Here is a 25729-nt window from a genome sequence, read left to right as displayed (position 1 = left end):
AGCAACTATGGATGTCATGCATCGCATCCGTCCTCCTCAACAAGCGCCTATACTGTGTTGCACTCATCCCAGCACTGCCATGTGCTTCCTCCTGTTGTTGTTGTTGCTGCTGCGATCCCGAAGGACCGGTCTCTCCCAACTCAGCTCTCCAACCTGCCCTGCTCGCGTGCATCGTGCCACCAGCATATGCCTGAGAAGCTGGCCTTCCACCTGGCAGATGGTCATAAGAGTATCCAATCCCCCTAGGATCGGGCTTCACACCATACAACTCCGTTATATTTAATAGCATTGAACTATCAATCGGGGCACTCGGGAGCTGCAGCTGCTCATGTGCGGGCCAATGAACGCCAACCGCCATACGCAGCTTCGTCACAATGGACGCGTAGGGTATAGAACCCGTAGTACTCCCTCGCAAGAACCTTAAAATACCCTGATCGATAACCATCCCAAGATCCACATAGTCTCCCTGAAGAATCCCCCACAACAAACGTCCACGCTCCACAGTAACATCATACACGTGAGAAGATAGCATGATATTAGCACAAATAAAAGAATTACATGCACGTGCAAACCTGTGTATGCACGATGCAGGGAAAGTGGTATACTCGTCCATGCCCTTTTTAAACTTCCAATGAGTCTCAGGCACACACAGGGTAGCAACAAACAAATCCAAGTTAAACTCCTTCGGCGTCTTCTCATTCCAGTTCTCCTATTCTGGCCTCCTCTCGGGCTGCTCAATCGCTATACGAATAGCCTCAGCACTATACTCCACCTTCATCCCCCTAACCACCGTGAACCCATTCTTCTCCACCTTAGCATTCGCGTAGAACTCACGCACCACACTCATGGGCACAACATCGGGTATCTCGCAAAAAGCAACCCAGCCGATCTCCAAGATCATCTCCAACAACTTACCATCTTTCCCTGATGGCAGAAAACTACGCTCACTGGCTATAGGCTTCGAAAGTAGCCTCACATACTCCACCTCAACCTTAGGAGTTGAAAGCCTAGGCCTCACATCACCCATACTCGAAGAATCAGTGGTGCTGCTGCTAACTTGGGTTCGTTATCTTTTTTGTGCCATTGAGATTGAATAAGCTCGAGAGAATAGAAGTTTGTAAGAGAGATTTATGTGTTTGAGAGTTTGAGAAGTGATGGAGGAGTTGTGTATTAGTGTATGTATATATAGGATATTTGGAGAGAATTAGTTATGGAAAAGGAGTGTGAATTGATTATGGGAATAATGTTAATAATAGGGTGATGGAAATTGATTTGGAGATGGAAATATGGGATGTGGGAGAGTAAAATTCGGGCAGGAATTGATTTTTCCTTCAAATTCCCAAATTTCTGTTATATATATTTTTTTAGAACCAAGGACCCAGTGCGGGCACGCTACCTCAGCGCGGGAGCGCCGTGCTTCTGCCAATCCAGCGCGGCCGCCCAGCCAGGCAGTACAACAAACTTGGGTTGCCTCCCAAGAAGCGCTTGGTTTACGTCATTAGCTTGACGTAGAATCTCGAGATCAAGTAGATTATAGAACGATACTAACCACCTCACGGTTTGCCATATCCCCATAGTAGTGCTTCAACCTCTGTCCATTCACCTTAAACGCTTGCCATGGATCATTCTCAAAAATCTCCACAGCTCCATACGGAAACACAATTTTGATTATGAAAGGCCCGGACCACCTCGACTTCAATTTTCCAGGAAAAAGACGGAGACGAGAGTTGAACAAAAGAACTTGCTGCCCCGGCACAAATGATTTAAGCACCAGACCCCTATCGTGCCACCTCTTGACTTTCTCCTTATACATTTTGTTATTTTTATACGCTTGAAGGAGAAATTCGTCGAGTTCATTCAATTGAAGCATTCTTTTCTTACCAGCTGCATCCAAATCAAGGTTCAACTTCTTCAAAGCCCAATACGCTTTATGTTCGAGCTCCACGGGCAAATGACACCTCTTCCCATAAACCAACTGAAACGGCAACATTCCTAACGGAGTCTTGTATGTTGTTCTATATGCCCAAACATCTTCATCAAGCATTAAAGACCAATCCTTCCTTGATGGACACACAACTTTCTCTAGAATACGCTTGATCTCTCTGTTAGACACCTCAGTTTGACCATTAGTCTGAGGATGGTAGGCTGTAGCAGTGAACTTGCGATTACAGAAATATGACCCCACGCCACTGATTATGACTCTTGGAGTCCCAAATCGTGTGAATATCTGCTTATGAAGAAAATTAAGCACTACATTCACATCATTTATCGGCGAAGCCTTAACTTTAACCCATTTCGACACATAATCGACCACCAACAAGATATACTGATTATTACAAGATGAGACAAACGGCCCCATGAAGTCAATTCCCTAAACATCGAAGACCTCAACCTCGAGAAGCACATCAAGAGGAATCTCATCCCTCTTAGACATATTACCCACACGCTGGCATCGATCACACTTCAAAATAAAGTGATGCGCATTATTAAACAATGTAGGCCAGAAGAATCCCGCTTGAAGGACACGAGCTGATGTCTTCTCTCCACCATAGTTGCCTCCATAAACAGTCGAATGATAGTCTCGCAAGATCCCCCCGTTTCGCTATACGAAATACATTTCCTGATGATTTGGTCAGCTCCTTGCCTAAACAGATATGGTTCATCCCATATGTACCACTTCACCTCATGAAAAAACTTCTTCCTTTGAGCATAAGACAAGTTGGAGGCATGATATGACTCACAAGGTAGTTCACAATGTCTGCAAACCATGGTTCTTCTTATTATAGCCCAAATAGCTTCTTATCAGGAAAAGACTCATTTATCAATGTCTTATTTTGTGAAGTTGCTCTTGGGTCTTCCAAACGAGAGAGATGATCAGCGACTTGATTCTCAGTACCTTTTCTGTCCTTGATCTCTAATTCAAATTCCTGAAATAAAAGAACTCATCTAATTAATCTAGGCTTCGAGTCCTTCTTCGAGACGAGATATCGAATCGCAGCGTGATCAGTGAAAACTGTCACCTTCGTCCCAAGCAAATAAGATTGAAACTTCTCAAAATTGTAGACAATGGCCAACAGTTCTTTCTCAGTAGTAGTATATTCAGTTGAGTACCACTGAGGGTCTTACTAGCATAGTAGACCACATGAAATATGTTGTTCTTTCTCTGCTCAAGAACTGCTCCAACTGCATAGTCACTTGCATCGCACATCATCTCAAAAGGTTCATTCCAATCAGGTGCAGTTATGACAGGTGCCGTAATCAAATTCTTATTCAAGAACTCAAAAGGAGCTAGGCACTCATCGTCAAACTTGAATGGGACATCCTTCTCTAGAAGATTACACAAAGGTTTAGAGATTTTAGAGAAGTCCTTGATGAACCGCCTATAGAACCCCGCATGACCAAGAAAACTGTGAACTCCCTTAACAGAAATTGGTGGAGGAAGATTTTCAATGACCCCCACCTTGGCTTTGTCCACCTCAAGACCCTTACTAGAGACCTTGTGCCCAAGAATAATGCCCTGCCACACCATAAAATGACATTTCTCCCAGTTGAGAACCAGATTGGTCTCAACACACCTTTTAAGAACTGGACCAAGACTCTGCAAGCACTTATCAAAAGAATCTCCAAACACAGAGAAATCGTCCATGAACACCTCCACATTATGACCAATCATGTCAGAGAAGATAGCCATCATGCATCTCTGAAATGTGGCAGGTGCTCCACACAAACCAGAAAAACTCTTATGAAGGCGAAAGTACCAAATGGACAAGTGAAAGTAGTCTTTTCCTGATCTTCTAGAGCAATGCAAATCTGATTATAGCCCGAATGGCCATCCAGAAGACAGTAGTACTCGTGCCCAGCCAATCTGTCAAGCATCTGATCAATAAAAGGCAGAGGGAAGTGATCATTTCTCGTGGCCTTGTTTAGCTTCCTATAGTCCATGCAAACTCCCACCCCGTGACTGTTCGAGTAGAAATGATCTCATTCTTCTCATTAGCTACAACCGTGATACCTCCTTTCTTCGACACACATTGAACTGGACTCACCCAAGAACTGTCATAAATAGGATAGATGATCCCTGCATCTAGCCACTTGAGAATTTCCTTCTTCATAACTTCTTTCATGATTGGATTGAGCCTTCTCTGTTGCTCAATAGTAGGCTTGATACCTTCCTCTAGCATAATTTTATGCATGCAATAAGAAGGGCTGATTCCCTTAATATCTGCTATAGTCCATCCAATTATCGATTTGAACTCTCTCAGAATTCTTAAGAGTTTTTCCTCATCACTACCTGAAAGGTCAGATGCAATCATCACAGGCAAAGTAGATACATCACTTTAAAAAGCATACCTTAAGTGTTCAGACAATGGTTTAAGCTCAAGGGTAGGAGTTTCCTCAATAGATGGTTTGAGGCGCTTTTGAGATTTGTTCAGCTCCTCCATTCTAAGAGATTTAAAAGGCATATCCATCTTCCGCTTCCAGGGCGAAGCATTTATATATTGCAGCTGCTCATCACCTTCATCATCTTCACTATCTAAATTCCCCAACAAGGCCTTTTCTAAGGCATCAGATCTTAGCAATTGATCAAGTTCTGAAGTAACCACAGAATCGACCAACTCACCTTTAAGCATTCCTCATTTTCCGTAGGGAATTTCATGGCATTGAACATATTGAAAGTTACATCCTGATCCAGCACTCGCATGGTGAGCTCACCCTTCTGCACATCGATCAAGGTTCGGCCCGTAGCCAAGAATGGTCTTCCCAAGATTATGAGAATCTTCTTATTCTCCTCGAAATCAAGAATTACAAAATCATCAGGAAAGATAATTTTGTCCACCTTGACCAAGACATCCTCCACAATGCCTCGTGGATATGTAATAGAACGATCGGCTAACTGCAAGGTCATATAAGTCGGCTTTGGATCAGGTAAGTTCAACTTCTTGAAGATTAACAAAGGTATCAGATTGATGCCAGCTCCCAAGTCACATAAGCATTTGTCAAATGACACTTTTCCAATGGTACAAGGAATAGTGAAGCTTCCAGGATCTTTAAGCTTCGGATGTAACTTCTATTGCAGCCAGTGTTCCAGAAATCGCTAGGCGTGCCAGGGCGGTGAGGGTACCTTCGAGAGATTAATCGGCAAGTCGGAGATTAATCAGACCGATTAATCGGAAGAATATAAATATTATTTTTAATTTTTTATAATTATATAATGATCCATATGTCAAATATTCGTTTGAAAAAAGAAATTAGAATGGTATTAAACAATATATACACATTTGACATGCGTTATGTACTAATTATTGAGTTTACAATATTAACTATATTTTAATTCACACTTTTAAATTAATTATAATATGTTATTTTTATATTTTAAGTGAGAAAATAAATATATTAGATTACTTGTTACTTCTTATCAATACTTTATATTATAAATTGACATGATATTGTGTGAAATTATGAAATTAATGAATTAAAATTATAAAAATGTAAAAAAATATTTTTTTAATTATTTTCGGCCTAGACCGCCTAGGACCGATTTTTGACAGCCTAGCCCGCCTAATCTCGATTTTGACCCGATTTTTTGTAAAAACGCCTAAATTACCGCCTAGGTCCGAGTCAGGGCGTTTTACCATCGCCTTGCGCCTAGGCGGCCGCCTAGACCGATTTTTAGAACACTGGTTGTAGCACAGCACCGCATTCCTCCGTGAGAGCAACGGTCTCTAAGTCATCAAGCTTCACTTTTCGAGAAAGTATACCCTTCATAAACTTTGCATAACTAGACATCTGTTCAAGAGCTTCAGCTAAAGGTATGTTGATATGAAGTTTCTTGAACATCTCCAGAAACATCTCAAACTGCTTATCCAGCGTTTTCTTCTGCAACCTCTTAGGAAAAGGACGTGGAGGATAGATCTGCTTCTCCCCTGTATTACCCTCAGGAGGAGTGTGTTCAACAGTACTCTTCCTTGGTTCCACTTCTTCTTCAGCCACAGCTTCTTCATCCAAAACTTAAGAATGTTCGAGATTCACAACCTTCCCAGACTAATGTAATTTCCTTTACATGATCTTTAGCTTCCCTCTTTCCTGGCACTTCAGTGTCACTGGGGAGTGTACCAAGTTGATGATTTAGCAAGGCATTGGCAATTTATCCAATTTGATTTTCCAAGGTCTTGATAGAAACCGTTGGGCTCTTGCACATGAGCCTCAACTCCTCTAGTTCAGATTTTTCATTAGACTGTTGAAGCTGGAGTTGTTGTCTTGGTGCATATTGCGGTTGCTGAAATCCAGGAGGGTTGTACTGCTTTGCTGGATACTGCTGATAAGGCTGTTGAACCACATTCTGAGAATTGCTCCAACTGAAGTTAGGATGAATGCGGTTGTTAGGATGATAGGTGGCTGGCACAGGTTACTGCGACCTCTGAAAGTTGCTTACGAACTGAGCTGATTCACTCGAAATAGTGCACTGCTCCGTCTCATGCGCACCAGCACAAAGCTCACGGACAGTAGTGATCTGATTAACTCCATAATTAGCCAAAGAATCCACCTTCATCCTCAAATCCTTAAGCTGAGCAGCTATATCAGTAGTTGTATCTAACTCCAGAATTCCTGCTACCTTTCCCTGAGATAGTCTCTGAGTAGGATTCTGTTATTCACTAGCAGCCATCAGTTCAATCAATTCATAAGCTTCATCATAGCTTTTAGCCCACAAGGCTCCTCATGATGCTGCATCAAACATTGGTCTCGAAGTAGCACCCAGACCATTATAGAAGCAGTTAATGATCATCCAATCAGACATCTCATGATGAGGGCACTTCCTAAATATCTCCTTATAGCGTTGCATAAAGATTCTCCAGATTGCTGAGCAAATTGAGTAAGTGCATTTCTTATCGCAACATTCTTCGCCATAGGAAAGAATTTAGTTAGGAACTTTTGAGCAAGATCCTCCCATTTGGTGATAGGCCCTGGTGGTAGAGAATGTAACCAGCACTTAGCTTTATCCCGCAGAGAGAATGGGAAAAACCTCAACATAATAGCATCTTCGGAAACTCCATTGAACTTGAAAGTGTCGCAGATCTCGATGAAATCTCTAATGTGCATGTTGGGGTCTTCTGTCGGAGAACCCCCAAACTGAACTGAGTTCTATATCATCTGAATCGTGCTCGACTTGATCTCAAAGGTATTAGCCGAGATGGCTGGTCGAACAATGTTAGACTGAATATCATTAATCTTTGGTTGAGAGCAATCCATCAAAGCCTTCAGATTCACTTCTGGTTTTCCCATTGTAACAAGTGCTTCTTCTTCAACTTTCTCCTCGATAAGAACTTCCTAGAAAACTTCCTTAGCTACTACAACTTCTTCCTCAGCTTGATCCAGTGTTCTCTTACGAGACCGAGAACGCGTATGCATACACGCTCGCTAAAGTATCTGAAACACGACAAGGAAATTAGTAAGTAAAAATGTCCGAGTCACTGAACTTTAACGACCGATGATGACAAGCACATAAAGTAAAAATTAACACCGAAGTCCCCGACAGCGGCGCCAAAAACTTGTTATAGCTAGAACACGCGCTAATATTCACGCAAGTGTACGTGATCACAAGTAATATAGAAATAATTCTAGTTCGTTCCCACAGGGACTGATTTAGGTTAATTTTAATCAATGTACTTATGCAACAATGGTATGGTTATTATCCAATGCTAAGATGAATAACAAATTGAGGTTGTTTTAACTACGATTAACTAAGAGATTATACTAAAGAACATTAACTAAGAGAATAAAGAGAGTTAAATACTATATGACACAAATAAGGGATTCTAACTTCATTAAATACTTCATTCAATAGCCTTTTTCGTTCGTAACCTTAGCATCCAATGATGATGACACTAATTAGATAACACGAAACTGATAAACGCCAACTTTCGTTGTACGAATACCATACTTCCAGACATCCACAAAAGAGATAGAAGCTGAATAGACACCAATTATATTGAGACCATATATATCTATAGAATTTGACAATATAACGGTTGAATGCACAGATTATCTATCGTGATTATATAGGGCAAGTAAGATGGTTAAAATTACCTACGAATCATGCATATCAATTATATAAACCTATGCTAGCATGGCAAGTTCTAAACCCCTAGATTCACTTTCGCTTCATTAGAGATTAACACGTTATCTTATAAGTCTGCGACACTCATAAGACGAATAAGCACCACCAATATCATACAATCACCACACACTAAGGCATCGAAACAAATTAACTAAAGAAATCCATAAGTAAATCCGCTAGAACCCCACGATAACGATTAGCCCATAATCGGACTCATCATCAACGTGGGTTCCGATGAAAACATGGTATAATAAACGTAGTCTTTATACTAAATAAATAATAAACCAAGTACGAAACAAGAGTATAGGTTCACAAATAAGAAAACTAGCATCCAAAGTTACAATTTAAAATAAAGAATCACAAGAATAAACTAGATCCTCTTCGTCTTGGTTGAATTATGCTATACGGACTTCTTACGCCTTCTCCTTAAGCTCTGGTACGTCTTGTTATGAAAAACGAACATAAGTTATGTTTATATAGCAGCCCATGCAGATTAGAAGTCTTTCAAATCAAAATCAGAGTATAAACTGGATTCTTGGAATTCGACCCGGCGCGGGCATCGCGGCCGCGCCCTACTACAGTGCGGGCGCGCTGACTCTTTGAAAAAATTTCTGCTTTTTATTTTCTTGCTGGTTTGAGTTGTTCTTTTCACGAGCTTTTTTCTATACACCATCCTTACACCAATTTAGCACCAAAACAATGTCAAATCACCTGGATTCCTTATATAAGCCTGAAATGCAAAAACACTACAAAACAAATCAAAAACACAAATAACTCGAGTACAACACATCTAATCAAACCTTTATAGAACATAATAAGTGGACATAAGTGTCACTTAACATGTATATATACACGTGTACATTTAATTTTTTGTTTTAGTATGTTTAATTAATGTAATGTATAAAAATTAAGTTGTGTTATTGTGTGAAAACGAGAAAATAAATATTGCATCTTCTATTTCCTAATATGTGTGAAATTTAAAAAGTGAAAATATTAAAATGGGATGGAGGGAGTAGAATATAAGCAGCCACTTAATTTCATTAGCATGCGACATTTTGGGAGTGACCCAAAATAAATCTGTGCGGCCTCGACCCAAATCGGACAATATTATGAATGATGTGAAGTTAGGTGTAGTCAGCAAAAGCCCTGCCGTTTCTTAACAAGCAGGAGGAGCATAATAATTACAGTTCAGGAGCAATTTTCAATACATGTAGTGTGATTGGACCTCCTTTACTTGATGTGCTTGCAAAAGTAAACAAGAAACAATGGGCTATCGGGCCATTCAACCCCGTCGACATATGTAAGAGTACTTTATCAGATGGACTTCACAAATGCTTGGAGTGGCTGGACAAACAAGCACCGAATTCTGTAATATTTGTTTCTTTTGGGTCAACGACTAGTTTAACAAACGAGCAAATTAAGAGTCTTGCAGTTGGGCTCGAAAAAAGTGAACAAAAGTTCATTTGGGTACTGCGGGATGCAGACGAAGGAGACATATTTGCGCAAGATGTAAGAACATACATTTTGCCCAAACAGTACGAAGAAAGACTAGAACTAAACGATCAGGGAGTAGTAGTACGAGATTGGGCACCACAGTTAGAAATATTGGCGCACACAGCAACAGGGGGATTTATGAGTCATTGTGGTGGAATTCTTGCATGGAAAGTATTACAATGGGAGTGCCTATAGCAAGCAACCTGGCCTATGCACTCTGACCAGCCACATAATGCCTTGTTAGTCACTCCGGTTCATGATTTCATGGCCCACATTAAAAGATACACAGACAATTTTGAAGCGCATTTCGCGCTCCATTATTTATGTTCTACTTGTTTAAATCGTGCCTCGGTTTTAAATGCCATGTAATTGTTAAATTTTTGAGTGCTGACCGGGCCTGTTTTATTACTCATCTTTGATAAAGAACCACAACTAAAGAAGTTCTGTCCATGAAAATTCTCATCTAACAAAGACAATAGCCAACCAATAAAGATTTCCATGCCTGTCTTTTAAGAAAGGCCTAGATGTTTTGGACACAAATTTGAACAATAGAAATTGCAAAAATAATTTTTGCAAGTATTTATCACAGTACCTATTCTTAATAAGATAACTAGTATCTTGTCCGTACTCGGAAACAAATTCATTCATTTTTATTATTAAAATTATAAAATTTTAAGCAAATAATTAAGTAAAATATAATTTAAAAAGAGACGTGTGTATGTATAATAAAATGAATTGTACGGTACTAAAAAGTAATAGAATATAATGGACATTTATGAAGTTGATAGTTTTAAAAACTAAACAGTTCATTCATAAAAGTTGAAAAGTACATTAAAATTATCATGTTTATCGAATAAAACTAACTAACACCATAAATACTCTTAAAAAATCTAGTCTTAAAAATAAAATTCCACTACTAATATATTCGACTTCAATATGTCAAATGTCCAAAAAATTTATTTGTTGAACGTATGCCTCCTTGTTCACCTACAAATTTGCTGCAATTAAGAGTTCAAAAAAATAAATTATAAAACAAATATATAACTATTTAATATTATATTTGAATTACATAATATTGATGAAGAATAATGACATAATAATTCAAGATTCATGCAAATTACAAAAGAACTTGGCCAAATATTTGGTGTTACGTTCTATCCCTCTTTTTATTATTATATGATCATTTTGTGATGAGAAAATAACCTTGAATCTGTGAGCATGAAAGTCTATTTTGAATATGTATTGCTTAATTTCTTCGTATGAATGCAATTTAATATATATAAGATAACATTCGATAGAGTGAGACTTGGACCATCCATTGATGTAAGTCCATTTGTAAAAGCTGATTTTAATAGTGAAATGCAATTTTGTGTTTTATAATTTTTAATATTAAAATGTAATTATTATATAAGTTCTAACTTTCAAATTTTAAATTTTTTCATATTATGATGGAATTATTATATAATAGTTTTTGGTATTTTTTTGCTTTTCATGATATATACTTACAAATTTAAATGTTAACTTCAAAATATGAGGTTGCTAAATTTTGCAATTTTTAAATTTTCATGATATATAGTTATAGATTTTAAATATTAAGTTCGAAATATGAAATTTTAAAAAAATGTTTGGTATAAAAATTATTGAAAATTAATAAAAACAATTCAAATTGATTTTGTAGTAGACTCAAAATATATTGCTTCTATTATATAATATAAGCAATTGTTTTTGAATATTAAAATGTTAATATTATATATTAGCTCTAAGTTTTATATTTTCTGAAATAAAACATGATTACTTGCCTTTACTTTTTTTAATTTATGAGATTATATAATATAAGCAAGGGTTTTTTAATACAAAAATGTAAATATTTTATATTAGCTCTAAATTTTATATTTTCTGAAATAAAACTTGATTACTTACCTTTACTTTATTAATTTAAATTTACAATTTAATAGAAACTCAACCTTTATATTATATGAGAGTATTTTTTAAATGTTAATTTCAAGATATAAAGTTGTAAAATATTTTTTTGGTATAAAAATCATTGAAAATAATAAAATGATTTAGATTGGTGTAGTAGTAGACCACGGGATTACTTAAAGTGAAGCCTGAGTGCTCCCCATTTACTGCTTTCTACCTTCTGATTGGATGGAATTCTCTGCCTTCTGATTCGCTGGAATTCTCCGCATTCTGATTGGCTACAAAAACTCAACTTTTCTGATTGGTAGAGAAAATAATGCTTGAATTTATTAGCATGAAAGTCTATTTTGAATATGTATTGCTTAATTTCTTCGTATGAATGCAATCTAATATATATATAATAACCTTCCCAGTGCGATGGAGTGAGACTTTGACCATCCATTGACATCCATTTGTGAAAGCTGATTTTGTACTCCTTATCAAGTGTCATCCCAAAACAGTTAAAAAAAATTATGAGTGAAATGCACTTGTGTATTTATATAAAAATCCAAGACTTATCTCAACTTATCTTTTAGTTTGAAATTTGAATTTTGAAATTGCAAAATATTGTTAAGAGATATTTATGTTTGTATCCTAAAATATTAATAAAAATTATTTAAATATATATTATAAAAAAAATCATAGCTAGTTGCTTATGTTTTTTAAATCTTATGTATTATTTACATATGAGGTCACAATTTAATTTGAACTATAGAGATCTCGGTAAAGACTACATAACAAAGTTATTCAAAATTATTACATATTTAAATCGAATTGAGTTCTAAATATTGGACTACATAACTCTAATAAGTAAGAGTGCTCGGTAGAGAATCATATATATATAATATTATTTTAGGTGTTCCACTTTTTTTAATAGTAAAACAATTTTGTGTTCTATTATTTTTAATATTAAAATGTAATTATTATATAAGTTCTAACTTTTAAATTTTAATTTTTTTCAAATTATGATGAGATTATTATAATTTTTGGTATTTTTTGTTTTTCATGATATATAGTTACAGATTTTAAATGTTAACTTCAAAATATGAGGTTGCAAAATTTTACAATTTTTAAATTTTCATGATATATAGTTACAGATTTTAAATATTAAGTTCTGTTATAGGGAGAATTTCATATAACATTGTTGTGGAGGTTAATGGGCGAAACAAGGATCAAGGACGGTGTTTGAGGGCGGAGGAAGATTGTTTGGTGGTGGCTGAGCTTGTATGTTGACTCCTTAAGAAAGAATAGGGTTTGTTATTCTCTATCAAGTGTCGACTCATGTCACATACAAGTGCCTACGTACCCTATTTATAGGGATCAAGCCTCACGTAGTTCTTGGGGAACAAGTCACATAGGCTAGGGTTAGGACTCTTCAGCCCGCGCAGCCCAAGCCCATGATAGAGTCAGGCCTTCAGTCAATTAGTCACGTAAATCTCAACCGGCTCCACACGCTTCCTACAATCTCGCGGCATCTCTGCAATCCATCCCGTGATTGTAGGAACAACCCGTGTCGGCCCCGAAATCTACGAGCAACTCAATCATGTATGAGTTACTTTCCATGTCGAACACAAAGTCCTCTAATACGGGCCGGCCTGGCGGCCTCGGCCCGCATCGCCTTCCTTTTCAATCAATAAATACAATATTACCTTTGATTTTATAAGATGTGGGCTCATGAGCCCAGCTCGCGTGTGGGCAATCAAGCCCAGCTCGAGTACAGTCACCTGAGCCCATCTCACGTGAAGTCACTTGAGCCCACCTCGCGTGTAAACACTAGATGGCAAGTGTGAGCCCAACTCAAATATCATGAGCCCAGCTCGCATGTCATGAGCCCAGTTCGCATGTCACGAGCCCAGCCCGCATATGCTGGCCCAAGTCATATTAATCCATGATTCTAGCCCACATATGAGAGTCTAGCTATTCAATGCACGCATGGGGACCTGTTTAGGGCCCATGATCGAAAGCGGGCATAACAACTACCCCCCAAAATTCCTGGTCGCATCTTGAGGCTAGGAATTTTCTAGTCCTTTATGGCCTCGCAGGTGTGAGCCTACCAGACCGCACCAAGCCGCCTCGCGTGCCTCGCCTCGCATGCCTTTCATCTATCATGCATTTTGAACGCATGACAGTTGTGGGACAGCTGGCGTGGGGATTTGTGTCCTCCTCTGAGATGATGACACTTGGCCTTCTCCCATTCTCTCTCCTACCCCCTATAAATATGTGAGATTTCATTTCATTTCTCACATTTCCAAGAACATTTATCGAATTATTGCTCACTTTGCTCAAGGATCTACCAAGGCAAAGATCATCATCTCCACAAGAACCGTCTACCGGCGGTGATATTCTCCCGGCACAGATTCATCAGGATCTTCATACACCTCTCCAACAGGTACTCTTCAATTCGAGCCCATTTATATTCATACTTAGTTATTCGATTCGAGCACACACCACTTGTTTGATGCGAGCTCACACACACACAACACCCCCTAGCACAATGCAAGCCCAAATATTAGCCTAGACTTTTAAGTGTGATCCGGGTGTGATGCGAGGACACATACACGCGACTCCATATGTGTGTTTGGTACAATTCTTTTAGGGTCACACACAAACATCCACCATCTTTTACAGATGTCGAGTGAATCTTCAGCCCGTTCTTATGGATCATCTCGCTCCTCCTTAAGCCCGGCTCATTTCTCCGCCAGCCCGGCTCGCTCTTCAGCTACTCCATCTCCATGAAACCAATACCCTCCTGAGCAGCGAGGCTCAAAGGACTTTCAACGCGATCTGACCTCTCTTTCTGGCCGTCTCAGCCAACCCATTTCCCATGGCTCTACTATCACCCCCCAAGGAGGCCTGAACATTTCCAGAGTCGAGAATTCGATGCAAGCAGGAGGCTCAGGCTCGATCATAATTCACCTTGATCCGAACCCTGAGGATTATACCAGGGAGAAGAAAATCTATGATTGGAGAAACCGACTTGTGGATCTCTCCAAAATACCAGCCTCCCTCAGAGTGGAAGAGCTGCTAAACCGCGAGCCCGCTCCTTTAGACAAAGAATGGGATGAGGAGATTTTAAGGGGGATGGTTGAAGAGAGAGCGGCCCGCATGAGGCAAGCTGCAGCTAATAACCTCGACCTCATTCATGTTGACTCAGAATCTACTGACAGCGATCTAGGAAGTGTGTACTACGACACCAAGAAGAAAGGAGCCGGTAGCTGCTGAATATCCCATCTTGGGGCTCGAGGGTGAATAGGATGGCTCGCATTGGTCCTACGATTCTCCTCAGTGCGAGGAGGTGGCAGATATTACAAGTCAATTTAAGATTTGTAACTATAACTACATCCCCGCGACTTCTCCTGAACCCCACATGCCCCCTGCCCAGCCCGAGCTCAAGGGTGAAATCATAAAAAAGCAGATCATTCCTGATGGGGAAGAGAGCTCAACTGCGACCGAGGAGGTTAAGGTGCTCGCTTGCCACGACCTTCCCACTTCGCTGACTCAGAAATACCTGGCCGAGCACATTGAGCAGTTCCAGCTCGAGGGCCATGTCGTCTTGCCCCTGCCTCACATGAGGTGCTACAGATTTAACCATCTGGAGAAAGGAGGCAGGGTGCCTCGCATGGTCTTGTCGACCTTTCTTCTATGGCTAGGAATCTCCTCTCATCTTCATCCCTTCATCAAGGATGTCTGCGAGTACTACCAACTCGCACCCTTGCAGATCAACCCGAATGGATACCGGGCCGCCCTCGCATTGTACATCATGTACAGCAAATATGGATTTCCTCCTCTCACAGCGAGACAGCTCGGCTACTTTCTTAATCTGAAGCATTCCCCCAATAACTTTGGATATTTCTATTTTTCTGTCTCGCCGTACTTCAATAAAAAGAACCTCATTCACAACGGGCCGAGCAACTTAGGAGTGAGGCTGACTCCTCAAAAGAAGAAATCTAATAAACGGGCCAGAAAGAGTAAGAACGTTGGGGCCGCATGCGCGAGCCTGTCTGCTCGCATGTGCGAGCTCGTGTTCTCGCATTTTTACATTTCCCACATGCATCTCACCTCGTATTGCACTTTATTTGTCTATATTTATCTCCTTCTCGCATTTTCTTCTTTCCATTGCATCTTGTTGTGACTAATATATCACTTTACTATTTTCTTTTTCAGAAATGGCCATCTCCCCTATCCCCTTTATGGAAGAGGCTGAGCAAGCCGCGGCCTCGGGCTCAATTCGGCCCGTTGCGGCAACCACAGGGGCTCATTCTCAAGTCCCCCTTCTAGCTTGCATGAAGACCCTCACTGAGCATTTCAAAGGCTCAGGGCCTTCTCCTCGGCTAAAAAGGCATCGAGGTCACAAAGAGGGAAAAACCGTCGAGCCAGACCCGAAAAAGGCTGCTCCATCTGAAGCCCCTCTCCCTACTTCTTCTTCTGCCAACATGGTCGCAACCACCTTTGGCCGGCTCGCTCAAGCTCACATCACCGACCAGGATATGAAGGATTGGTCTTCTTCTGTTCTCGAGGTTAATCAGGACGCACTGTCCCGGGCCGCAGCTGAGGTGTATTACCGTCAGCTGTCTAAGGCTCGAGAGATGCGAGTCCTTAGCCAGACCAACACAAGCTCGAGTCTAAAGTTAAATCTCTTCAGAGTAAGGTCACTGAGCATGGGCATGAGAAAGATACGCTGGTGAATGGCTATAATTAGAAGATACTTAACCTGAATGCTGCTCATGAAAAGGATTTAAGGGAGCAGAAGGAGGCTCACGACCTGGCCGCGGAGGCGTGGAAGAAGGAGAAGGATGGCCTCGAGGAGAGGGTGCTCGAGCTGGAGGGGTCAGTTTCTGCCCTGACCGAGGACCGTGAGGCCGCCCTCACTGATGCTAGGAACCTGGGGGCAGGAACTTCATGAAAATCTTTATTTTAAGGTTCCTGATTTTGATTGGGCAGCTTTGGGTATGGGCACGGCTAGGCATGCCGAGAAGCTGGAGATGGAGATGGAACAGGATGCCCAGATTGCCGAGGAGGCCCGGCTCGAAGCTGAGCAGGCCCGGGTCGTGGCTGATGAAGATCAGGAGAAGGAGGCTGATAACCCTTAGATTAATCTCATCTTGAAACTAGACTTTTGACTGGCTAAGCGGGCACCCTTCTTGCCTCGCGTTTGTATTTAAAATATTCTGCCTTGGGGCATAACTTATTTTCCTTTTGTTTATATAAAATTTCTAAGTCTTTTGTGCCTGCATTCATCTTTATTGTGTTAGCTAGTTTCCTTACTTTTGTGTAAACTTATCATGCCTCTACTGACCAAAAGTTATCATAACTATGGCCGCGTATGGCGGGTGTTATACCTTCACAACGAGCCTAATTAATCAGCTCGCGTCATTTGTTCAATCAAACAAAATTAACAAAGAATGCTAAGTGGAATAGGCTCGTATTATTACTAGCTCACAAGTTTTTTACACGCGTTCTTGCACTGGCGAGCCGGGAAAATATGCTCGCCACTTGCTCAAGTATCCTCAACTCACATAATGCGAGCCAGGCCATGCTTGATTGAGGGCTGGGCTCGCATCGCGGGCCTATACATTATTTTATCTTCATCTTTTATCTTCTTTGTTCTCATATCTTTCTAAGCGGGCCGTGGCCCAGCTCGTTTCCTATACTTATTGTCAAGCGGCCCGGGGCCCGGCCTGACTTGTGATTTTAACATGTTAATAAAACAACCATTTTGTCCTCGCATGGGTTCCCAAGGATGGGCTCCCCTGTTGGATTTTAATCTATTAACAGGAGTTAAAATATCAAGTGCACAAAATAGATATCAATCGTTCATTCATAGATAATGGAAAGTGAAAGGAGTATATATTTGTGGTCTCAGAGAGGCACCTATATGGCACTACCCCCCGAGACTTAGGAGTGTTGTGAGATAGTACTAAGTCTGAAAAGAATAATATTACTGATAATATTTACGGAGGTGCTCCGCGTTCTAGGCTCTCGGGATCAACTTGTCTTGCATATCATTGAGGTGGTAGGTTCCCTCCCAGAGCACCGACTTTATCTTGTAGGGGCCTTCCCAATTCGCTCCAAAGACTCCGTGACTCACCACCTTGGTGTTTGGCATGACCCGGCGCAGAACCAAATCTCCCACCTTGAAAGTTCGGGCTCTAACCTTGCTATTAAAGTGCCTAGCTATCCTCTGCTGATATGCTACTAACCTGATCTGAGCATCTTCCTGAGTATCTTCGATCATGTCCAAATAGAGCCGATGATTGACCTCATTTACCTCTGAATCACGGTTGTCCCTCTGAAAAGATCATGCCCCCACTTCAACGGGCACCATAGCTTTACACTTATACACCAGAGAGAAAGGGGTCTCTCCAGTTTAGTACGGGGTGTCGTGTTGTAAGACCATAGGACCTGGGTGAGCTCTTCTGGCCATGTCCCTTTCTTTTCTTCAAGCTTTGTCTTCAAGGTATGCTTAATGATTTTAATAACATCCTCTGTCTTCCTGTTACTCTGGGGGTGGAAAAATGCGGTAAAGCTCTTCTGAATCCCCAGCTGCTCACAAAATTCTCGCATTTCCTTGCTATCGAATTATTTCCCATTATCACATATCAACTTGTAAGAGATGCCATAGCGGCACACAATAGCCCTGTGTACAAACTCTCTGAGCTTTTTTGCCGTGATAGTGGTTAGAGGCTCGGCCTCTGCCCACTTAGTGAAGTAGTCTACCGCAACAACCGCATACTTGACACCTCCCCTGGCCTTCGGGAGTTCCCCAATCAGATCAATTCCCCACATAGAGAAGGGCCAAGGGCTCATGAGGGATGTGAGAGAGGCCACGGGGCTGTTATAATAATTGGTATATCGCTGACACTTATCACAAGCTCGGGAGAATTTGAAGGCGTCTTTTTTCAGCGTTGGCTAGTAGTAGCCTTGACGGAGGATTTTCTGAGCTAGAGAGCTACCCCTCGAGTGATTGCCACGAATGCCCTCGTGTACTTCCCTTAGGATATAATTGCATTCATCCCCATCTATGCACTTGAGGAGAGGCACACCGAACCCTCTTCTGTATAGGATCCCATCGTATATCACATAGCGGGTTGCTTTGTATCTTATCCTCCTTGACTCATTCTTTTCATCCAGAAGTGAACCTTCTTTTATGTATGCTAAGATAGGTGTCATCCACGTGGAGCCGAGGTCATCACTAAGGCTGCCCACCTCGTGCTCGGGCACACTAGGCTGCCTCTGTATGTCAAGGGGCACGACCTCTAGCAGAGTGGCCTCACGGCGTGAGCCGAGCTTAGCTAGCTCGTCCGCGCCTTCATTCTTCTCACACGGGATTAGTTTCAGCCTCACCTTGTTAAAGCTCGCGATTATCCTCTGCGAACACTTCAGGTAAAGCTCTGTTCTCGGCCCTTTAGCTTGATACCCTCCGTTTATCTGATATACCACAATCATGGAGTCACTAAACACATTCAAATTCTCCACCTTCATTTCCAAAGCTAGCTTGAGACCGTTGATCAGGGCCTCATACTCAGCATCATTGTTGGTTGCGTGAAAGGCCAGATGGGTCGCACATCTGATCTTGTGCACCTTCGGTCTGATTAACTCAATTCCAGCTCCTACACCATTCCCATTAGAGGCTCCATCCATAAATAGGCTCCACCATGGGGCACTATTTTGGCTCTCCAGCCCGACTTCTTCTGTGCTAGGTATGACAACAAGGGCTCCCGGATCCACTTCTTGATGTGGAGGAAATTCCAGCACAAAATCAGCCAGGGCTTGGCCTTTGATTGCGGTCCTTGACTTATAATCCATCTCGAACTGGCCGAGCTCAACCGTCCACTTCAGCATTCGACCAGAAGACTCCGGTTTATACATTACTTGCCTGAGAGGGTAGGAGGTTCGCACTTCTATCCTGTGCGCCTGAAAATAGGGCATGAGCTTTCTGGAGGTCAGGATTAGAGCATATGCTAATTTCTCGAGGCTCGTGTACCGAGTCTCCGCGTCAGCCAACCTTTTACTCATATAATATACCGGGAGTTGGATATCATCCTCCTCTCGAACCAATACTGCACTAACTGCAAAGTCAGAGATGGCCAAGTATAGGACCAAAGTCTCTCCCTCATTTGGGTTGGACAATATTGGAGGGCTGCTGAGATGCTTCTTTATGTTCTGGAATGCTTCTTCACACTTTTCTGTCCACTCAAAATTCCTCCCCACTCCTTTAATTATGTTGAAGAACTCCTGGCATTTGTCGGAGGACTTTGAGACGAAGCGATTTAAGGCGGCCACTCGCCCCATTAAACTTTGGACCTCCTTCACCCGTTGGGGGATCTCATCTCGAGAAGGGCTCGTATCTTGGCGGGGTTGGCCTCAATGCCCCTGTGGTTGACAATAAACCCCAAAAATTTCCCTGACTCGATTCTGAACACACACTTCTGTGGGTTTAGCTTCATCATGTACTCCCTTAGGATCCGGAACATTTCTGAAAGGTGGCGGACATGATCCTTTGCTTTTTTTGACTTTACAAACATATCATCTACGTAGGCCTCCATAGTTTTTCCCAACTGATGTTTGAACATCTTGTTCACCAGCCTTTGATACGTTGCCCCAGTGTTAAGGAGCCCGAAAGGCATCCCGATGTAACAGTAGAGGCCCCGATCAGTAATAAAGGAGGTGTGCTCCTGATCTGGCCCATACACAGGGATTTGGTTATATCCCGAATTAGCATCCATAAAGCTAAGCAGTGCGTGCCCGGCCGTGGAATCAACCAGCTAGTCGATTTGGGGTAGAGGAAAACTATCCTTCGGGCAAGCTTTATTCAGGTCGGTGAAGTCCACACACGTCCTCTATTTGCTATTGGGCTTCTTGACAAGCACGGGGTTGGCCATCCACATGGGGTAGAAGGCTTCCCTTACAAGCCCAGCCTCCATTAGTCTATCTACTTCTTCTCTGAGGGCCTCTGCCCTCTCTCCACTAATTGGACGTCTCTTCTGTCTCACCCCCTTCTTTTTCGGGTCCAAGTTAAGCCGGTGGCATATGACATTCGGGTCGATCCCTATCATATCAGAGTGTGACCATGAAAAGACATCCAAATTTCCCCTCAAGAAGTGGGCTAGATCTTCCCTTAAGTCAGGACTTAGGTTAGAGCCTATTCTGAGTACCTTTGAGGGATCATTTGGGTGTACTAGGATCGGGATTGTGTCTTCTGCGGCCCCAGCCCTCTCAATCATTGGGGGCATTCTCGAATCTAAGTCTGCTCGAGCCTCCCTAGATTTTTCCACTTCCGTGATTGTTAAGCCTTCCGTGTCCTCGAATTCGGGGCGGTGAGCTCGGGTTGGATTTATCAAGTGCTCAGAGGCCGTAGTGACAGTACGAGTGATTCCGTTGGGCAGATCCATAGTTGTTGTTGTTTCTTCGCGTGCCCATTTCCTTTTCTTGAGTCTTGTAGTGATAGTAGCAAATGGTTGCGTGATGAGGATGATGCAGATTGGGCGGCAAGGATTGGGAAAGAGAATAACTTTCCTAAGTCTACATGCGTTAATTTAGGAGAGTATGATAAGGGTGCAACTGTAAGGCGTGATGTCAGGAATTATGGGGGGGAAATTTCAAATAGTGTGGTAATTATGGAAAATCAGTATGGAGTAGGAAACGTATGTGGGGTCAAGGGTTTGACTTATGTTTTCGAGTGGGCTTGTTTCAGATGAGGATATTGGGTTGGATTTAGAGGAAAGACAAAAAAGGAAAAGAACTGGGCCAGGTTCTAAAATCACAATGGATACGGATGAAGGGCTACCAAGAATAGAATAGAGTAATAGAATGGAACAAACACAAGAAACTATGTTTTCTGAAATGGAATACATGGTCTCTAAGGATACTGATTTGGCTACACTTGCTAGGCAAGCTAGCCGGCCATTATGAATCTATTAAGTTGGAACTGCAGAGGTCTGGGGAACCTCCGTGCAGTTCGGTTATTCCGAGATTTGATAAAATCTCACAACCCTGATTTAGTGTTTTTATCTGAAATATTAGTAGAAGTAAAGGTTATTAAGGAGTTAGCAGAAAAGTGTGGTTTTTTTGGTTCATTTGCAGTAGACAGAGTGGGAAGAGGAGGTGGTCTGGCGGTTATGTGGAAACGTACAGTAGACTGTGAGGTGGGGGATTTTTCTAACAACCATATTGATATTTACTTGAAGGAAAGACAAAGTATATCTTGGAGATTGACATGTTTTTATGGATTTCCAAAAATAAATAGGAGACAAGAATCATGGAATTTTCTTCGAAGTTTGGTTAAATCTGATGAAGTTCCTTGGTGCATTTTTGGCGATTTTAATGATATGCTGTATACCTCGGATAAATTGGTCCTCACCCTCATCTGAGATATCTCTTAGATGGATTCAAATCAGTTATTGAAGAGTGTGGTCTCATGGAGCTTGACTTGATGGGAGGGGAATATACTTGGGAAAAAGTAAGGGTACAGCTAACTAGGTTAGGGAAAGATTGGATAGAGTATTTGCAGATGATCGTTGGTGGAGGAAATTTCCTTTATGTAAGCTATCAGTCTCTCATACGATCATTTTTTATCATGATCCTATTATTCTTGAGCCTTTTAATGTAGGCTTTTCCAGAAAGCAATTCAGATTTAGGTTTGAAAATGCTTGGCTGAGTGAACCTAATTTTAAAGAAGATGTGTTGAATCACTGGAAAATGATTCCTAGAATTCAATTGCTTCCAAAATTGTTGTCGGTGTCTTCGTTTATGGAGAGATGGGGGAGAAATTTCTTTCATAAATTTTGGGATAAGATAAAGAGGCAAATGGATGTTATTGCTGGTTTGATTAACATATGTGATGAGGATGGTGTTAGTGGTTAATTTGAGGAAAAAAGGAAATTGGAGGACTTGTTATTGCAGGAGGAGTTGTTCTGGAAGCAGAGAGCAAAAACCTTTTGGTTGACGGAGGGAGATACGAACTCTAAATTTTTTCACGCTACTGCTACTAAAAGAAAAAAATTAAATCGCATTCCGCACTTAATTAATAGTAAGGATGAGATTATAGATGATCATGGTTTAATGTGCGATATGGTGGTGGAATGTTTCAAATCTGTGTTTCAAGGGGATCATAGAGTGAATAACCAACAGATGGAGGATGGAATGCATGTTATTTCAGAAGCCCAGAATGATAAACTATTCGCTGAAATTAGGTTTACAGAGTTCACAATAACGATTAAGAAGATGCATCCTGACAAAAGTGTTGGCCCTGATGGTTTTAATCCGGCGTTCTTTCAACACTTTTGGGATTTAGCTGGGGAGGATATCTTTAAATGCTGTAAAGAATGGCTGTCTGAAGGCTCCTGTGAATTTAAACGACACAACTCTTGTGCTTATTCCGAAGAAAGAAAATGCAGAAAGGTTGTCGGATCTTTGTCCCATTGCATTGTGTAATGTCCTATACAAAATTTTAGCAAAAGTTCTCGCTAACAGACACAAAGAGATTCTTCCTGATGCTATATCTGAGAACCAATCCGCTTTTTTTCCTGGAAGGTACATATCTGATAATGTATTAGTAGCTTTTGAAACTCTCCATTTCATGAAATAAAAGAATAGAGGTCAAGAAGGGAGGTAGCATTAAAACTTGACATCTCAAAGGCATACAATCGAGTTGGCTGGTGTTATTTGAAAAAAAGAATGCAGATCATGGGGTTTTATAATAAATGGATTAAATGGATCATGTTGTGTGTTACTACTGTTAATTACATGGTGTCTTTCAATGGAAGTACTGTTGGACCTATAAATCCTTGTCGTGGGCTGAGACAAGGTGATCCACTGTCTCCCTATCTTTTCCTGTTTTGCATTGAAGGATTGTCACACTCATTATCAAAAGCTGCTACCGAAGGGAACATAACAGGCTGTCAAATAAGCTCGAATGCACCTAAGGTAACACATTTGTTATTTGCTGATGATAGTTTTTTGTTCTTTAAAGCTAAGGCTAATGAAGCTATGGTTGTCAAATTGATGTTGAATGAGTATGGTAGTAGGTCTGGTCAAGTGGTTAATTATCAGATATCAGGAATTTTCTTCAGTGCTAATGTAAGGAGAGATAAGCAATAGGAGATTAAAGATATTTTAGAGGTTCATAATGATCTTGGTAATAGTAAGTATTTAGGATTACCATCCCTTGTTAGTAGGTCAAAAATAGTTGTGTTCAGTTTTATTAAAAAATGTGTTTGGAAGAATGTTCAGGATTGGAGTAGTAAGTTACTGATTAAAGCTGGGAAGACAGTTCTGATTAAAAATGCAGCACCGACTATCCCTTCTTATGCCATTTCATGTTTTTTAATTCCTCAATCGTTGTGCACTGAAGTGGAGAGATTAATGAATGGGTACTGGTGGGGCTCCAGAAGTAACAATAATAAAGGTATAAAATGGTTATCCTGGAGAAAGATGGTTATCACTAAAAGTAAAGGAGGTTTGGGTGTGCGAGATATGCATGGTTTCAACTTGGCTCTGTTGGGGAAGCATATATGGAATTTTTTCCAGAAACCAAACTCTCTTGTGGCTCGGCTATTTAAAGCTCGATATTTTTCAGATAAACATGTGTTGCAAGCCAGGAAGGGGAATGACTCAAGTTTTATCTGGAAAGGTATTTGGGAGGCGAAAGAACAGCTGAGGAAAGGGTTTAGATGGGCTTTGGGGGATGGGAAAGATATAAGGATTTTTCAAGATCCATGGCTTCAAGGTAAAGTTAATTTTTGTGTGGAGGACAATCAATTGAATATTAGTAGAGATGAAAAAGTTTGTCAATACTTCCGTTCTGATAGTAAAGGCTGGGACGTGCATAAGGTAAGACAAGATTTTCATGTCGCTGATAGTTCGTGTATTCTCCAAACAAGAATTCCCCAGAACAATGATATGGATAGGATAGCTTGGATTGAGTCGAGTAAGGGTGTGTATACAGTGAAAACAGCGTATCAGTTTTGGGTTTCTCAAAATGTAAGTGAAGAAGAGTTGTCTAACTCGAAGGGTTGGAGCAGGCTATGGAATCTTCAAATTCCTCATAATCTCAAGATATTTCTCTGGAGATTCTGTAAAAACAATGTACCAGTCGGAAATTGTTAGTCCCTTGACAACGTAGCAAGAATTACAGAAGGGGGGATGAATGGAATTCTTGAACCTTTTTCTTGAAATGAAAATGTTCAACTCGATTATTGATATATTTGTTTTGATTAGCACAATGCGGAATATAAACTCAAATGAATCAAAACACAAGTAATTAAAAACAAGAGTCTTTAAAAACTTTCTGGTGGATTTAAGCAATTCCACCAGAGATATATATAATATATCAAGAGGACTCTGTATGCAGAAATGCTCACAGCTGCTTACAAAATAGAACTGCTGAGAATACAGGAAATGCTAAAGATTAAGCTTACAAAGATTTCTCTGTTTTTGTGTTTCTCAACTCTCTCTCAGTTATTTTTCTATTTGCTACTCTCTTGGTTTATATAATACCAAGATTACAAAGTCAAAAAGACTGAACAAATATAAAATCTAACAGTCTTAATCTTTGCTGCTTTTCATCCTCTGTTACCCAGTTAATGGGCTTCCACAATGTGTTTGTATCCAACTCGACGGCTGTGTGTCAGCTTTCACTGTTCAATTGATGTTTGAATTCTTGATATGATCATCCGTCGACTTTCAGATCATCCGTCGATGACTTAATTGATCATCCGTCGGCTGCTATGTTAAACATCCGTTGATAGACATTTGATCATCCGTCGAAGACTTTGTTAATCATCCGTCGGTAGCTATTTTGGCATTTGACTTCATTTCACTTATACAGAATTACAAGACATTACTTATGTACAATTAATCAACCTATTCTGCATATCTAGTTAAAGTCAACATTACTTATATGCTACTACAGATTCTATACAAAGGTGCATACATCACTGTGCTACAAACTTATTATTACATAAGCTACTCACTCGATGGATAATAAGTTAATCATCCGTCGGGACTATAATGAGTTATCCGTCGGGACTATAATTCTTATCCGTCGAGTGCTACATTATTTCACTAAGAAAAATCTACTTAGATGTTTTGTTTAAGTGATCATCAAGTACACAACATATTCACAACAATCTCCCCCAATTTATGTCTACTGGAATTATA

The 25729-nt window shown here is 40.7% G+C and overlaps 1 protein-coding gene and 1 pseudogene across 1 annotated transcript; one reads left to right on the top strand and one right to left on the bottom strand.

Moving 5' to 3' along the window:
* The first annotated feature begins 1154 nt into the window (after positions 1-1154).
* Positions 1155-9979, top strand: LOC141719686 (zeatin O-glucosyltransferase-like; annotated as a pseudogene).
* Positions 9980-18478: 8499 nt separating this feature from the next.
* Positions 18479-19861, bottom strand: LOC141719685 (uncharacterized). The gene has a single exon (XM_074522063.1). The coding sequence runs from the start codon at positions 19859-19861 to the stop codon at positions 18479-18481; it is 1383 nt and encodes a 460-aa protein (XP_074378164.1).
* Between the last annotated feature and the right edge of the window lie 5868 nt (positions 19862-25729).

This window comes from Apium graveolens, chromosome 4 (assembly GCF_009905375.1).
Source record: "Apium graveolens cultivar Ventura chromosome 4, ASM990537v1, whole genome shotgun sequence".
Classification (NCBI taxonomy): Eukaryota; Viridiplantae; Streptophyta; class Magnoliopsida; order Apiales; family Apiaceae; genus Apium; species Apium graveolens.
The sequence above is the reverse complement of the archived record's forward strand: the minus strand, read 5'-3'. Positions and strand labels throughout refer to the sequence as shown.